Source organism: Psittacula echo (genome assembly GCF_963264785.1).
Source record: "Psittacula echo genome assembly, chromosome: 7".
Lineage (NCBI taxonomy): Eukaryota > Metazoa > Chordata > Aves > Psittaciformes > Psittacidae > Psittacula > Psittacula echo.
Window position 1 is genome coordinate 37,696,633 of NC_137740.1, and position 16,344 is coordinate 37,712,976.

Below are 16,344 nucleotides of genomic sequence, written 5' to 3' on the forward strand. Positions count from 1 at the left end.
CCCTGTTCCATTTACTGTCCACAATGAGGTGTGCTTAGGGCCAAAGTCTGGTGAAGTGATTTGGATTAAAATCCGGACCGTACCAAACGTGCTGGCTGCAGCAGCTCCTTGTGCTCAGCCTTCAAAATAGTACTTTTCTGAAACTTCACAAGCGTGACGCCACTGAGTCTCACCTCCTCTCAGGTGGCTCGGGGAGCCGGGTACATCCTTCCCCCGCAGCCGGGGCACCCCCCTTCCTGCCGTCCTGCGGCTCCAAGCGGAACAATTTTATTTTAAAACACCCTTCTTTTAATTCATTTTTTTTTTAAACTGTCGTTAAAGCAGGACACTGCGAGCCGATGTTTCCGGTCCCCTGAGGAGGGCGAACGCAAAGTGGAGCAGAAGGAAAGAGAAGCCGCTCTTGACTCTCGCCTGACGATGCAGACGCCGCACGCGGCGGTGAGAGCACGGCCGCTCCTCCTCCTGGCCCGGGAAACCCCGACACCCAAGATGGCGGCGGCTGAAGAGACCTGCCGAAACACCTCGAAGAGCCCGCTCCGCTCCCCCTGCTCCACGCGCCATCACCGCGCGCGCGTCACATCCTCGCGCAGCTCCCTCCCTCTGCCTCCTCTCTCCTATTGGTCTCCGGGCTCGGGTCCCGCAGCCAATCGGAGGGCGCGGCCGGCCGGCCCAGAGAGAGGCTGCCCCTGTTTCCCCTCCCCTCCCCCGCTCCCGCCGTTCCTCGCTACCGGCACGTTCGGCTGCCGGGCGCAGCGGGCAGTGCCGCCCCGAGCAGGCCGGCAGCGGCACTTCCCCGCGTCGGCTTCTCGGGTCGGTGACGCGGCAGAACGAGCGCTGAGGCGTAAGCGGGCTCGGCGGCCGCAGCGGCGTCTGGAAGGGGGACTCCGGCGGGCTCGGGTAGGGGCACGGGCCCGGGAGGAGGCGGAGGAGCCGTGCTCCTTCCCACCGACCCCACCCCCCCCGCCATGGCCGACAACGAGAAACTGGACAACCAGCGGCTGAAGAACTTCAAGAACAAAGGCCGCGACCTGGAGGTAACCGCCGCGGCGCCTTGCGGGAGGGGCCGGCCAGCCATGGCGGCGCGAGGGGGCCGCCGCGGTGTGGCGTCTTTCCTAATCCGACGGCGAGGGGCCCGCGGCGGGGCCGCGGCCTGCGCTGCCCGCCCCGCAGGGAGGCAGGAGCGCCGCTTCCTGGGGAGAAAAAGGAGACAGAAGAAGGGAAGGCCGCGCTGTGGGGCCGGGCGCGGCCGGGCTGTTGGGCGCCGCGCGGAGGCGGGAGGGCCGCGGCTGAGGGGGCAACGGCTACCGCTGCCTGCTCGGTCCGCGCCGCCCGGCCTCGCAGCGCCGCCCGGGGCGTCCGCGGGCCTCGCCGCCCAGGGGTGGGCGGGGAGCGGCTGACATGAGCGGCTGGTCCCCGCGGCGCGAGCAGGTACCATCCTCCTATTCAGGGCTCTCGTTCAGCGTAGCTCGGCCAAGGCACTCTTGGTAGAGAGAGGTGTTGCCTCGGTGTTGTGCCGTCCAGCACAGCAGTCGTGGTTTCGCATGGCTCTGCCTTAATTTCTTGCTAGCTCTTAATAATCTCTCTTTGGGCTGAGTGGCCCCTAAAAGCCTGAGTCAGGGATTAGGGCCCGGTTGGGTATTCTGCTGTGTGTCTCTGTAAGGTACTCCAGTGAATAAACGAATTAATTATTGCCTACTCTTTATAATGAAGAATTTTATTAATAAAAGTGCACTGAAGGTTTTTCTATGTATAAAATAAAGCACCATTTTTTTAGGTTTTTTTTTTATACAGGGCTAATATTACTGTTTTACTGTTCAGTTAGTTAAGCATGGAAACAGGCTTATAGGATACTAAACATTTTGGTGACTGGATTGCTACACACATTGAGATGTGAAGATGCTTCCTCAGTGCAGCAGAAGAGATAGTTAACTTTGGGTTTCCTTAGTAAATACTCAGTTTTAAAAATTAGGTGTCAGTCCTCACCTGTAAATGCTTGATTGGGAGTGCTGATTTGGGAAATGTGTATCTGACTATTGTCAGTATAGGGTTCTGATCAAGAAATAGGCTTTGGCATTCTCATACCATTTTTCATTACTTTCAATATGGATCCCTATAATTAACATAATATTCTAATCTTTCATGTGAAGACAAAATTTTTACAGTATTTCCTTCTCAAAAGTGAAAGATATATGTACATTGCTGTCATTTATAAAACATCTATTAAGTTTCCCATTTGGGTAATTCAGAAGCCAGTAACACTTGGATTTTTAACTTGTCCAAGTATATTAATAAAACAGTTTACTATTTGGTTATGTCCAGAGTGAGTTTGATGATGGCAAAAATGTTGAAAGTGGGAATAATCAGTGCAGCGATTGCTCTGTTTGCTAGTAGGGTGGTTAGCTTTGTTGTAACTACTTGTCTTAGATATTATTTTGGTTTTATCTAAATTGTTACATTATCATTGAATGGACAACTGTACAAGAAAGACATTTTTAGGAAGGTGCAGTGAAGTGTGTACTATTATAGTAAAAAATGAAAATAATGGGAAAATACAGGTTGGTATTCATCTGACTTCTCTCCTTTGGTACCTACGTACTGAGTTTTAAGGTAAGTCAGCTAAAGCAGAGAATGTGCAATGTGGACACGTGCAAGTAAAAAGAACACGTGCATGTGTATCAGGAAGCAGGTTATCTCTGCAGTATTTTTTTTAGTTTGCTGATGTGCTTAGATGGCCTTCTACAGAGTGAAAAATCCCCACTGCTAGGCCACGTTAAATTTTAGATGCTGACATCTATCCAACAAATCCTGGAACATATGCTTGGTACCTAAAATAACCACCATGGATGGCTGTTTTTCATACAATAGCTCAGGCTTATGGCTCTCATTCTTGCTTATTAACTGCTTACACATCACATTTTTTGTTAGTGTGAGGGATGTTGGTAATGTCCACTTACAGTCAAGTATCCTGTGGTAGCAGCAGTTGCTAATGAGTATTCAGTTAGTTCACAATACCTGTGTTTCTATGCCCAGAAAGATGTCTATTTACTTCACATAGAAAGCCAACATTTGATCTTTATCTCTTTCCCTCCTTCCCCCTCCTTCACTTCTCCTCCTTTTTATCTCTGCTGAAATTATGCATTTAGCCATTGGTTTCTTTTACAAACCTGTGATCCTTTTTTCTTTTCCATGAGTTTACCTTCATTTGCCATGAACAGATGAATATAACTAATCACTCTAGTTTTGGTGAGTCCCAAATACAGATATTGCAGAGGCTGTGAAGTGTTGTCATGTCACAAATAAGATTTTTTTTTTTAAAAAATGGTACGCGTACTATTCCCTATCGTTTAAATCAGTCATTGACACTTATGTTGCTACCAGTTGCTGTCACATGTACTTGTCTCCCGGATCCCACATCTTCACAGCGTGTTGTTGTATATGTTACAGAAGACATGGAATTCCTTACTTTTTGTCTCCTAAAGTGCTAAGTGTGTGTTTAGCTTTTTGGATACTTAATTGAGTTAAAGTTGAACTTCGATTTTCCAGATCATATCAGTGTGCTCCTGAAAATAGAAATTTGAGCCTTGAAAAAGGGTTGGTGGTGGGGGAACCAAATCACATACACCTATTTTACATAAGATGTTTAGCAAAATTCCTTCATCTGCTTGAGTATTGGGTAAACATGCATGTGTGGACATGTTATGTTGTAAACAATTGCTGCTAGATTGTTCTAAGATGACAGATTGGTGGTGGCTTTGGGAATAGAGGGATTCATTGTGACCACAAAGATAAAGTACTTCCTTCTTTATTTTCTTCTTTATAGCACTGCTCGAAGAAATAGTGTAATAAGGTTTTTAGTATTGAAAGAGTTTGTGCTGAGAGAGCAATAATTTGCAGCTAATACTAAGGTTGTATCTCTGTAGTGGATTGTCTTAACAGCGTTCTGTAAGGTCTTAGATTTAAGAGTTAGAGCTGTGGAGGAAAAAAATAGTGTTGTAACAGCACAAATAGGAGCTAGCCTTGCAGAAGAGGTCACTTGTGTGGTTTTGGTTGGTGTTGTGTTTTCGGGCTTTTGGTTGGTTGGTTTTTTACATCCAGAATCTTACTTAAGTGCTTATCTGGACTCTTACACAGAATTATGCAAATACCTATCTGCTAGCAAAGCTAGTTAAGGTAGCTGTTCTCCTCTTGTGTTTTCAACAAGGAACAGATTTTACTTAGACTTCCCTTGAATAAGAAAGGATAAGCTGTGTTTTCTGTTTACTGTAGGTATAGTTGTGATGATACCCAATTTCCTTTCCTGTCTTCACTTTTAATTGTAGTACCACAGACCTTGGAATCAGATACTCAGTCTTTACTGTACAAAGGCCAGCATAAGTGCAAATTGAGTCTGCAACAGATATAACTTTATGAACAGTTTGATTTTGAGTAATTGCTGTTTGCTACTGCATGTTAGGGGTCTTGAGCTTCTGGGGAGTTCTTCAAAACTTCAAAGAGGGTTTGGGTTGGGTTTTTTGTTCGCTTCTTGTTGTCTTACCAGGTGATCAACATCTCACCTTCTGCAGCATTCAAATTTGACTGATGTTTAGGCTCTTCTGTTTCATTTAAAAACAAACAAAACAATATTTCATTTATATTATTTCTGTGCAACTGCTGGAACAATCTAATGCTTTTCTGCTGGCCTCTTCTTCCCTGACTTGACTGTGTTGCTGAGTGAGAGATTAAGAATTGCTTTAAGAGTGCCAGCACAGAAGTGCCAAATAGGTATTTCTGCTCTGTAATTGAGAGACACGTGATTTGAAATGACGATAATATTGTAACGCAGAGTACTTGAAAACTAATTTTGGAGCAGCCATTGAATCTGAATGTTTTATGATCAGCAGTGTCAAGATTTTTAAGAGTTGCCAGTAGGGTTCACTGGACTTGTAATATTAACTACATTTGAGAACACCAAGGAAGCTTCAGGGGGTTGAAGGAAAGATAATGTTACAAGATATACTGGATATTGCAGGTAGTTAAGGCTTTTCAGCCTTTTCTGTATTCCACACAATAGTTTACTTAAGATTCAGATATGGAGGGAAGCAGGAATTTCACTCACTGAGTTAGATAAAAATAGGTTCCTTCAAGCTGACTTGTAATTCTGTGGTGAATCTCATACATTTTATAATTTAAAAATCATAATTATTTGTTTGTGTAAGGCATTTTATTTGGCATGCACAACTTCTCCAGGAAAAACCAGAATGATGGCATATGCAATGTCATATTGATTTTTATTTGTGTGTGATGGAGAGTCCCATTATAAGTCTGAAGGGGAATAGTTGCTGAGATGTGTTTTCTAGTGGTATCTTGTAGAGATTGTGTTGGCTTTTTTTTATCAATGATCTTGAGCGTAGACTTAATTGCTTCAGGTTACAAATGAGCTATGATTAGTATAGGAGGGAAGCAGTTGATAGAGGAGGGTCTAAATCACTTGATTAAATGTGAAGACTATGGATTTTTAGCAGATGCAAATATGAACTTGAATGTATCTAAAGAGTTCTTTCCTTGTTTAGTAGTTTGGTGGGTGCCTTTTACACTTGCAAAGGACAAGACAAAGTTTCCTGGTCAATTGGTGTGATTCCTGCACTGGATGTTATGAGGTGTAGACTAGCCTTCTCCAGCTGTGGTCTACAGACTGGGTGCTTTCTGAGTACCTACTCTAGTGAGTAAGCAGTTTGTGCACAGGGCCATAGTAAGTGGTGTTTTAAAAGAAAATAACTGAAAATGCCATCCAGTTCACAAAAGGTTTTGGAGATAAATAGTGTTATATTTCCCACACATACATCCTGCTCCCTCTTTGTTGCTTTTATTATGTTTGTGTTTTGATTAGTAGAGCAGACTAGTGCTGGGGTGTTGTAGTGACTTTCTAGGAATGAAAGTTGGCTCAGGATTTAAAGAAACTGTTGCCTTTGGAGTTCCACAACAGAAACAGTGTGCCTTTGGAAACCCTTGACTAGAATGGGAGGAATAGGTAAAGTTCTACCATTATTGGAATGCTGTCAGACCTGCCTGTTGCAGGTGCATAAATAGAGCTACTTGAGTGAAATATTTTATAATAGTAAAAGGGTACAAGTTTCATAGAAGAAGTGATTCAGATGAAGAAGTGGAAGAGGGGTCAGGATACATTAGATGAGCTCCAGGCTTATGTACTTAGAAAGGGCTAATAGGTTGGAGCTGTTCCTGAGTGTGGAGTGTAGAATGTTTGCTCTGTTTTCTGGGATTGTTGGGAAAAGCGCTAGAATGTATCAGGATTGGGCAGGCTTCAGCTACACAAGATTTTGACGATAAGCTGAAGGGCTCAGTAAATGGTCAGAAAATAGACCTTACAATAAAATTTCAGCTAAATATAATTAAAAAAAGGAAGATGGAGGGGTAGCAATCATAGACTGGCAGAAATAGATTTGATCATTTGCTTTTTGATGGAGCAAATGAAGAACAGGATCCAGTGACTGAAAGAGCCACATGAATTCATACTGAAGTGATGAATATGCTTAAATTGGAACACTTTACAAGGACCATTCTGAATCCTGTTTCTTAAACTTTAAAGTTAAGACTGCTTTCCTACTCATAGTTGTGTTAGTGCAGACTGAGAACTGAATCGGGGAAGTCCCAACAGTCAACGCAAATTTTATACAGAACAGACAGGAGAAATCTAGCTTGACAATGCCACTTGCCAAAGAACCATTATACCTGGTTTTCTGCCCTTTGAGCTTTTTTCCAGAAGGCCACACAAGTTGATCATGAGTTTGCTGACCAACCTGTCTGTTCCATTTCTAGACTGAGGTGTTGATGCTGAGAGCTAACTTCAGTTTGTATTTGTTGTGTTTTTAATTCCTAGGAGGAAGAGCAGTGACAAGTTGACCAATAATAACTAGTTGGTCAACAAGCTACTGTTTACACAGAAGGTTATTTTATTGGAGCCTTATTTTGGTAAATTGTTCCTGAGTGACTTCACTAGTTGCTTGTCTTTCATTTGAAGGCATTTGTGAGTCCAAGTAATGCAGTCGTCTTAAGAAGCAGGCAGGAATTAAAACCAAAGGCCTGTCAGCTTATGTCTGGAGGGAGAATATTCTTCTTGTTCCAGCAAAGTATTGATAGTTCCCGGGATTTTTTTAAAGTCTGATTAACTACATTTATGATTTTTCAAGTAAAGAAACTTCTTAATGACATGTCGCGGGCTTTTTTCTTGGAGTATTTATTTTGGGCCCACTCACTTGTCCCTATATCTCTGTCACAGACATACGCATGTGTACTTGTCCTGAAGGTATGTTACCACCTGAGTTGGGATATATTTCCTTTTGGGCACACTAGTAATTGCAACTATTACTTTTTTGTATCCTTACAGCTTAATGTCTTATAGTTGGTGTCCTAGTAATTCAGTCTTCTACTCCCTTGAAATGTACATTGGGTGTTGATCAGCAACAGGTTTTCTGTGACCAGTAATGTCATGATTCAAGTCTGGCAAGAAGAATCCTTGCAGTACAGCTTCTAAGTAGGTGTGCTGATTTTGTTAGATTGCAGTAGCACTTGTGGATTGGGAAGGCATTAATTAACAGTCCAGTGAGATCAGCAAGGGCTTGGTATGATTGTGCACTCTTATTACCAGAGATTTTCGTCTTTTTATTTTCTTCTTGAATATGCCAGAGTAGTAGACTTTGGAGAAACTACTTTGAGCACTACATTACAGGCTGAGAGCAAGAGTCTGCAGTAGATGAGTCAGTTGTAAAGTTACAACATCTTTCCAAAGCCTCTAAGTGGTGGATGATATCCATTAGTGTATCAGCTTCTCCAAGAAGGCAGCAGCACTTTGAGCACAGATGAATGGCTACCAAGTGCTGATTGCCTTTAGCTCTCTTCTTCAGCTGCCATTCATTACTCAGGTGGTATATATGTCTTTGCTGCTGAATCGTAGGCTGTGCTATCCTGTTGTATGGTTGCTACCCTGCATCCTGTTGTTGGCAACCTGTGATGCATTGAAGTGATGTGCACTACAGAAAGCTGAAGCATGGGCTGCCAGGTGATGATGCCAGTAGTCTTTTAACTGTATGTATGCATGTGTAGGAAGATAACTGCTGGAGAAACTTTTCTGGGTTTTGCTGATACAGAAATTTGAGATGGAGCTGTTAAAGACCTTTAAAATGTTATTTCTGTATTTATAAGACCAGTATTAGACTAATTAGGAGAATACATATTGGACTAGAAAAATGTTAAGATTATTAGTGAAGTATAGTTTTTCCTCGTTAGAAGTTATACCTTTGAGATTCTCGCTGTCATTTGAAGAGTTCAAGAAATACTTCAGAAGTTTACCCAGGCTATGGAAAGTAACTCCATAGCATGGAGTTACTATAACTTTTCATAGCACTCCATGGCACTGGAATAAACCTTACCTGCATACAAGTAGTGTTCAGTGTCAGCTCTTCACTGCCATGGAGCAGAGATGACTGACTTTTTAGGTTTAAAACTGAAAAAGCCATGAATATAAGCTGCTTTAGACTCAGCTATTAATTCTGATTTTGATTGGCCAATTGAATCAGCATTCTTTAAAGATGCACATATTTCCTGGAAACTTGATTTGGTGCTTTTCAGTGTGGGATGGTTTGCACTTGCTTATTATGACTCTTATCTAGTCATCCCAGGGGCTTCAGCTGCATTGGTATGCTTGTATACTTTGCCTTTTAAATATGGGAAGCTATTGTGATGTGGGGCTGTTGAGCTTTTTCCTTCCTGTGCCTGTTTTCCTTGTGATGAGCTACATTTTAGTCCTCAAATGTTGAAAATTCTACCCCAGAGCAGTGGAGAACCATCATTTCTTTTCCACCTGCATCCTTTCCTGCTCTGTTAATTTTCTTGTAATTCCTTCATTTGAGAAGGTAAAACTGCCTTGTTCAGAACTGGGATTTTTTTCTGATGAAATAAACATTATTTTCCATCAAAACAATTACATTTCTGAAAGTCTAGCTTTTAATCCTTATTGTCAGAGCTGCTTCTTATTGCTGTTCAGAAAGTCTCTTAGCTGTTCCTTTTCCTTGTATTCTGTGTTAATGCGATCCCTTACGCTCTCGTATTTCAAGCTTTCTCTAGGCTTGTGAATGGTTAAGTCACCATAAAAATGCAATTGTTTTTAATGATGCTATTCTTATTCACTCTAAAGTGCAAAGTCTAAAATAAAATCATTTTTGAGTGATTTTTTTCCCCCCCCGCTCCTATTTTCACTTTGCACAGTAGTAACACCAGCAGTAGTAAACCAATTTAAATATCTTTACAATTGACTTTTTTTAAGTGAATACTCTTAATGAGAGCTGTAGAGAAAATAAAAATTGTTCTTACAGTGCAGGGGATTTTCTTGTCAGGTTGTTTATTCCTGATCCTGCATACCCTTTTTTCTTCAATATGACAATCTAGGAGATGTTATTTCATAGCAAAAAAACCCAAAACACCAACAAAAAAACCCAAAACACCAACAAAAAAACAAACAAAACAACAAAACAACAAAAAAACCCATACTTCCATTTCCTGACGGATTTCTACTTGCATAATGACAAATCCTGTGTGTATGAATACTGTTTAAAGTTCAAGAACTTTTTTAATTACTTGGTCTGGATTCAGAACATAATACATTTTGATTTTGATTCTTTTTCAGACTATGAGAAGACAAAGAAATGAAGTTGTTGTGGAGTTGAGAAAGGTGAGATAACTTAGCATTAGTCTTACCAAAAGGCATTTGGCTATGTTCACATTTCAGTAGAATTCAAGAGGTTTTGATACAGGCTAAAAAAAAAAAAAAAAACAAAAAAAAAACCCTAAGCCAAGTGTTGCGTGTTCTTTCAGTAGTCCACCACTAATACCATTGTTAAACTATCTGTCTTTACTAATTCTGCAAAAGTACTTTGGTTTAGAAGGAAGTTCTGATGTTACCGTACCTTGTACTAGAAATTCTATAATTTTTCTTCTAGAACTCCAGGATTTTATTTGTAATCTGTTGAGGGGAATAATGCTTACTTCTTCGGCTAGCTTTTAATTCTAAAAGCTTAAAAAAAGGGTTATGTCTTTTCCTTTGAAAATTGGATGTTCTTACTAATCTGTAAACAGAAAGCTGTTTACTTTCCCAAAATAGTTCAATACACAAGTAGGAGTGGAAGAGTGAATGTGTGAAGGTAACACTGCCTAGAATTGTTGGAAAACTAGAAAAGTAATCATAAGTTGTTTTGTTCTGCTTCTGGGATGAACAGAAAACTGGCCCCTGGGAATTGCCTTGTCAGTGTGGACTGATGTGTGCACATGAAACTTTCAGCAAAAGTAGTTACTGCTGTACATGAAGTTGAGTGAAAGATTTTTCTAGGAAGAAATGATTTCCAAAATGTGCTTCTCTGTGCAGTCCTTTCCTACCTCCTGAAATTTTGGAAATCCCTTTGGAAATTTTATCAGTGCCAATGAAAGCATGTTTGATTATTGTTTAAAACAGAATCTTCTGTTTCCTTCTTAACATGCCCCACACCCCCTAAATCAAAGTTTTAAAGGTATTAAGTAATTTTTCTCTTTAAGAACAAAAGAGATGAGCATCTTCTAAAGAAGAGAAATGTTCCTCATGAAGATATTTGTGAAGATTCTGATATCGATGGTGACTTTAGAGTGGTAAGAATTCATTTAACTCTAAAGCATATCCTCTTTTTACATACTTAAAAGGCATTTTAAATTTCTAACTGCTTTTGTCTCTGTTTTCTAGCAAAACACTTCTTTGGAGGCAATAGTACAGGTAAAAAATCAATTTATTTGAATATTCTTTGTGTCGTGGTGACAAAGATATGAAAAGTCTAAATTCTCTTATTTTAGAATGCTTCGAGTGACAACCAGGGCATACAGTTGAGTGCTGTGCAGGCTGCAAGGTAAGAACACTATTCCCGAATACATTGGTTTTATTCTTATTTTCTCATGCTCTTAAGTTCAGAAATGTGTTCTAGTTTAACTAGAACAAGTGTGTCCTTTACTGTTTGTTGGTTTGGGTTTTTTTTGGTTTGTTTTTCTGGGAGGGGTTTTGTGGTTTTTATTTTTTTTTGTGGGTCTGTTTTGTGTTATTTTGGTTTTTGCTGGTTTTGTTGTTTGTTTTTTTTTTAACTTGATAAATAGAACTTTACAAGAAAAATCAAAATACAGAAGTCTTTGAAGTAGTCAGGATTTTCATTATGCTAAGATTTTAGTGCAGTATTTGATGTTTCTCTCAAGTATAGTAAAATAGACAATTAGGAGGACTATAAAGTCTTTAGCTTTAAATACAAGAATTGGCATAATCCTTTTTCTAGTTTTATCATAGATCAGGCCTCTAAAACCACTTTTTGATTTAAGAGGAATTCTGTGCAGTTGTATGTATTCCAGAAGTGATCTTAAAATACTCTTAGGAGCTTTGCTTGCATAAATCCAGTTTATAAATCCAGAAACTGCTGTTTCCTGAACGAGTGGATGCGGTAGAAATCAGTTTGTTTTGTAGCAGAAAGCTACAACTTTGCATTTGTTTACCATCTGTGGTCAAGAGGGTTCATTCATGTATAAGGGAAGGTTTCCAGATTGTAGAGAAGTTGGGTGACTTTGGAGTTACTTTGACTTTGGGGAATTAATGTGTTTAAAACTGGTAGAGGAAAGACCAGTTTCTTTGCCCATTTCCACTCACTAAAAAGTCTGATCAATGCAGGATAGTATCATGTAGAACATCCTATTTACTGCAGCTGCTCTAAACCAGATTAGACTGAAAGAATGCTGAATTGAGCCTGACTTAAAATGAAATGGAAATGTTTGTGTGGATTTCTTCCTATTGTAACTAGTTTTTTGGGTTTGTTTTTAATTTAAAATTAAAACAGCACAGTTTACATTGTTGGAAAAGGCATTGAAGTATATTTTAGAGCTGAAAACAAATGCTTCTCCGTCTTGATTGAATCTGTACCATCCTTTGGTCTGAAGCTGGAACAGGAAAGGAAAACCTTACCTGAGTCTAACCCCTAAAACACACAGTTAGAATATGAGCAACAGAAAACTGATTAGAAGTGCTTAAGAAAAAGCAAAATCCAGACTAAACAAACACCACTGCCCAACCCACCTCCCCAGACTTGAAGTTTTATTTAATTCTGGTAGTAGAGTTCTCTACCTGTTTGAGCAGGTTATTTGTGAATAGACTTCACTATGATTTTGTCACTGGACAAAAATCAGTGTTAAGACTCTCTAAGTGCACTTGTGTTCCTTAATTTTTATAAGCTTGTAGATGTAAATTGTCTTCACTTGTAAAAGGAATCTCCTTTTACCTATTTAGAAATTGAAAATGCACATCTGATTATTACAAGAGTCTTCACATAATGTGTTCAGATCTTCCCTATTGTGATTGCTTAGTTTTCCAAGGTATTTTGTTCTGCTGCTCTGGCTTTTCTTATCTCCAGTTCTCTTTCCCCTTTAACACACCATTGATCTTTCAGGATTAAGCAGTAGTGGAAAGCTGGTTTCTAGTTACTGTGTTCTGTCATGCCTTTCATGTGTTTGTGAATCAGCTGATATATGAAGAGATGATTATATACTATCTCTATTGCTACTGCTAGTACAAATTTCGTGCAACAGCCCAAGTTGTCTTCTCCAAGAAGCTTCCTTCTTTCTCCTTAATTCTTTTGCTGCAGAAAGGTGAAGCTAGAGGCTTTAAAAATTGAAACAAATGTGTACACTTCTGTTCCTTACAGTACTACTTTATGAGTCTTTGCTCTCTGAAATTATATCCTTAGTAAAGAAGAAACAAGTTTCTGCCTTTCCCATCAAAGCAGCCAGGATCTGTTTATCTCTCTTGTTGGGTGGAGGCTGTACAAGAGTGTAACTGAATAATAACTCTGGTGATTTTTATTTTACTGACTGGTAATAAATCTTCAAAACCAGTCAGAAAACATGGCAACCAAAATGGGCAATGAGTGTAATGGCTTCAGTTTTTTTGATAGTTCAGTAATTCAAATTTTGGGGATTAACTGTTTTCACTTAAAGTGGAGAAAACAAATCCTGCTTCATCTTTAAGAGTAGGAGACACACACTGGGGAAAAACTTCCCAGCACAGAATATAGTGCAGCACTGGAATATTTTGTCCAGAGAGGCTTGGGATCTCCATCCTTAGAGATTTCCAAAACTCAACTACAGGAAGCCATTACTGATCTCGTGTCAGCAATAGTTCCACTTGGAGTGCAAGTTAGGACTAAACCTCCAGAGATCCTTTCATGATTTCTCATTGTGTTTTCATTAATGTGTTCTCATTAAGTTTTGTGTTTTCTCCTTCTCTTGAACAGGAAGCTGCTTTCCAGTGATCGCAATCCACCAATTGATGATCTAATAAAATCAGGAATATTACCTATTTTAGTGCATTGTCTTGAAAGAGATGACAAGTGAGTATTTCTAAAACTTAAAATGTTTTAATTACTGCAAGAATTCTTGGTATTTAGCAGTGTGCCTCTGGCATCTGGTTTGAGAACTCATGTTGCAATTTTTATTCTTTCTTTTTTCCCTTGCTTTGCAGTCCTTCTTTACAGTTTGAAGCTGCCTGGGCTTTGACAAACATTGCCTCTGGAACCTCTGAACAAACACAGGCTGTAGTTCAATCTAGTAAGTCCAACAGTATTTGATCATTGATAAAGCACGCAGTGTAGTTTCCACAGAAATAAGAAAAATCATCCAAATGATACTGTGAAGCACATCCACACGCCTGTTCCTCTCTATCTCAAGCATGTTCACCAATCCACATTTTAGGGTTGGTCCTTTCACGCGATAGCCAGGATGGTTGAAACTGAGTTGTCAATCACAGGCACGTTGCTGAAGGACCTGCCCATGAAGTCTCCTGCCAGATGCTCTACCTCTTCTCTGGCAAGCAGCATCAGTTGAAGTGCACACCTGCTTTTGTTCTTCATTTTCTCAGATTTTAAATTCAGTTGGGTTTCCTAATGGTGAGTAATGTATTCTGGAAACACACACTATTTTAGCAGAGTTGATATCTGCTGGTTTCCAGTTTTGAAACTTAAAACAAACCCAACAGAAAGCTTGAAACAAAACCAAACAAAAAAACCCTCCTATGGAGGCATTTCCTGTCTTATTGTGAAGAGGGAGGAAAAGATGTGGACCAAGGCCAGAGGGTGCCTGACACTGAACTCTGTTCCAATATCAAGTTGAAGAAAATATGCTGTCCTTCATAGACTGAGGAATATGAAGCATGGAAAGGAATGGTTGTTGGACTTGAAATCCAACTTGCCAAGCAAAGCAAATTTTCTTCTGCATCTAAACATGACCTAAGTCTGGTAAAGCAGAACTAAGTAGAAGTGTCTGCAGGCTTTCTGAATTGAATGAATAAAACAGCAGAGCTTCCTGAGACCCATGGAAGAGTCAAGAGTACAGTAAACCAAGTTTTTGTCTAAAATTTAAGGGTGGGAAAAAGTCCACAAAGTGTACATTACGTGAGATACCAGTAGCTTTAAAGTTTTAATGGTTAGAATTACTGTTGTATTGCAGTGCATGCTGCCAATGCCATTAAACATATTGTGCTTTCGAAAATGAAAAGACACAGAATTATGCTTGGTCTTTTGTGTGTGGTTCCCCCCCTCACCCCCGACATTCATATATTGACTTCTTTTTAGAACTGCTTGGAACTTTTATTCCATGTAGTAAGTACTGTTTCTAAGAGGAATGCTGGTGTTTGTGTTGGGATGTCAGTACTTCTTACATATATTCCAAGACTGATTTCCCCCCCCCCCTTCAGTGATCAAAGATAATGTGTTTTTTTTGTTGTTGCTAGTGCTAAGCAGTTACAAGCTTCTCATAAACTTAGAAAAAAATAGGTCTTCATAAGAAAGTTTTTAGCACCATTTTCTCTGTTAAGTGACCAGGTGTGTTTCAAAATCTTTAACTGGAAAAAATACTGAATTCTCTACAATGGATGTGAAGGAATTTTAAGACAGGTGACTTGAGGTTAAAGGGGGTTTTTTTGTTGTTGTTTTAATGGAATGTATGTGTTACTACTGCATTGGTTGCAAGATCAGTTGTTCTTTGATTTTGCAAACTCTTGGTGTTAAGAACCTGTTAACTTTGCTATAGCTTTGTTTTTAGTATGTATCTGTGCTAATAATTCTAGTGTTCCATTTTCCCATCCTCTTCTTCCTTTCCCTGTTGCATCCCAAGTTTTCTTTTGGAAATCTAATAAATGTATAATCTGTCCCACACCTCTGATCTAGAGCACTTTTTGTTTAAACCTAGCTTTTATAAATGGATTGAAGATGAGTGCCAGATGTAGTAATGGTTTATTTTGGTGATGATCTCTGACTTAGCTAGGTCTGCATTTATGCACTGTATTAGCTAATTTAATAGCTATAACATATGAAAGTATGGTTTATTTCTTTTAATGATATATTTCAGTAAAAGAGACTCTTCCTCAGTGTAAATCATTTTTGCTAGAGAAATAATAAGAGATTACGGCAGACTAACTAAAAATACCAGCCTCTTATGAAATATGTGATACAAAGTGAAGGAATGCTTCTTACAGCCTAAGCTGTTGTTACCAAATCATGTAAGCAAGCACCTTAGTGCTGTGGCTAAAAAAACCAAGGATCAGTTAGTTATCTAAATGTGTTGCATGTAGAGTGTGCTTGAAACATTGGTTTAGCTTTAGTTCTAGATATTGGGCGTGTTCTGTCTGACACCAACATTAGGGTAGAAAAGTAGTTGTCCTGTTGTTTGATGGTTTGGTTTTTTGTCACATAGTAGTATTTGAAACTACTACTAATTTGAAATACTAATTTGAAATATCTAAGTATTTGAAATCTCTTAGATAATAAATTTCAGATTGAGTAGAGTCAGAACTCAGTGATATAAAAGTAGACTTCACATTGAGGAGTGCATCTGTATTGGCTTTCAGGAGGCCAAGATGACTAGATTCATGGGAACAGCTGCTGTTGCTGTACATATACCTTCATAATGGTTATCAAAAGATAGAGAATGCAGAATTGGAAATACTAGGGAGGAAGTAGAGACTGACGTGGCACTTAGTAGTGAATCCTCATGGGCAGTAGGACTGCTTCTTAGGCAGTTTACCATGTGTCTGCCTGTGTGTGCTCCATCAACCAAGCTTCGTTTTGATAGAACTGCAAGTGATGTTGATCACTGAAGCATTGCCTGGAGCTCTGTGCTGACAATGTATACAGCAGATCCCTCAGTGGTTCAGTTTCTGCATGTGCTCAGACTAGCAACTGGCACATACTTCACTCCTAGTAAACATGTGATGTGGGGATATCAGGTATTGTAAACTGGAGATACTGA

The 16,344-nt window shown here is 39.8% G+C and overlaps 1 protein-coding gene across 2 annotated transcripts in view; it reads left to right on the forward strand.

The window, feature by feature from the left end:
* The first annotated feature begins 688 nt into the window (after nucleotides 1–688).
* The window catches only part of KPNA4 (karyopherin subunit alpha 4), a 29,297-nt gene continuing 13,641 nt past the window's right edge, over nucleotides 689–16,344 (forward strand). The window contains exons 1-7 of one of the 2 annotated variants that reach the window (XM_080624187.1): nucleotides 689–1,034; nucleotides 9,677–9,721; nucleotides 10,579–10,668; nucleotides 10,760–10,789; nucleotides 10,867–10,919; nucleotides 13,335–13,430; nucleotides 13,562–13,647. In XM_080624187.1, the coding sequence (XP_080480313.1) occupies nucleotides 966–1,034; nucleotides 9,677–9,721; nucleotides 10,579–10,668; nucleotides 10,760–10,789; nucleotides 10,867–10,919; nucleotides 13,335–13,430; nucleotides 13,562–13,647 (469 nt within the window). In that variant the 5' untranslated portion in view covers nucleotides 689–965. Of the gene's footprint in view, nucleotides 1,035–1,067; nucleotides 1,429–9,676; nucleotides 9,722–10,578; nucleotides 10,669–10,759; nucleotides 10,790–10,866; nucleotides 10,920–13,334; nucleotides 13,431–13,561; nucleotides 13,648–16,344 lie in introns of those variants that run through there. The other variant, XM_080624188.1, reaches the window with a different exon arrangement.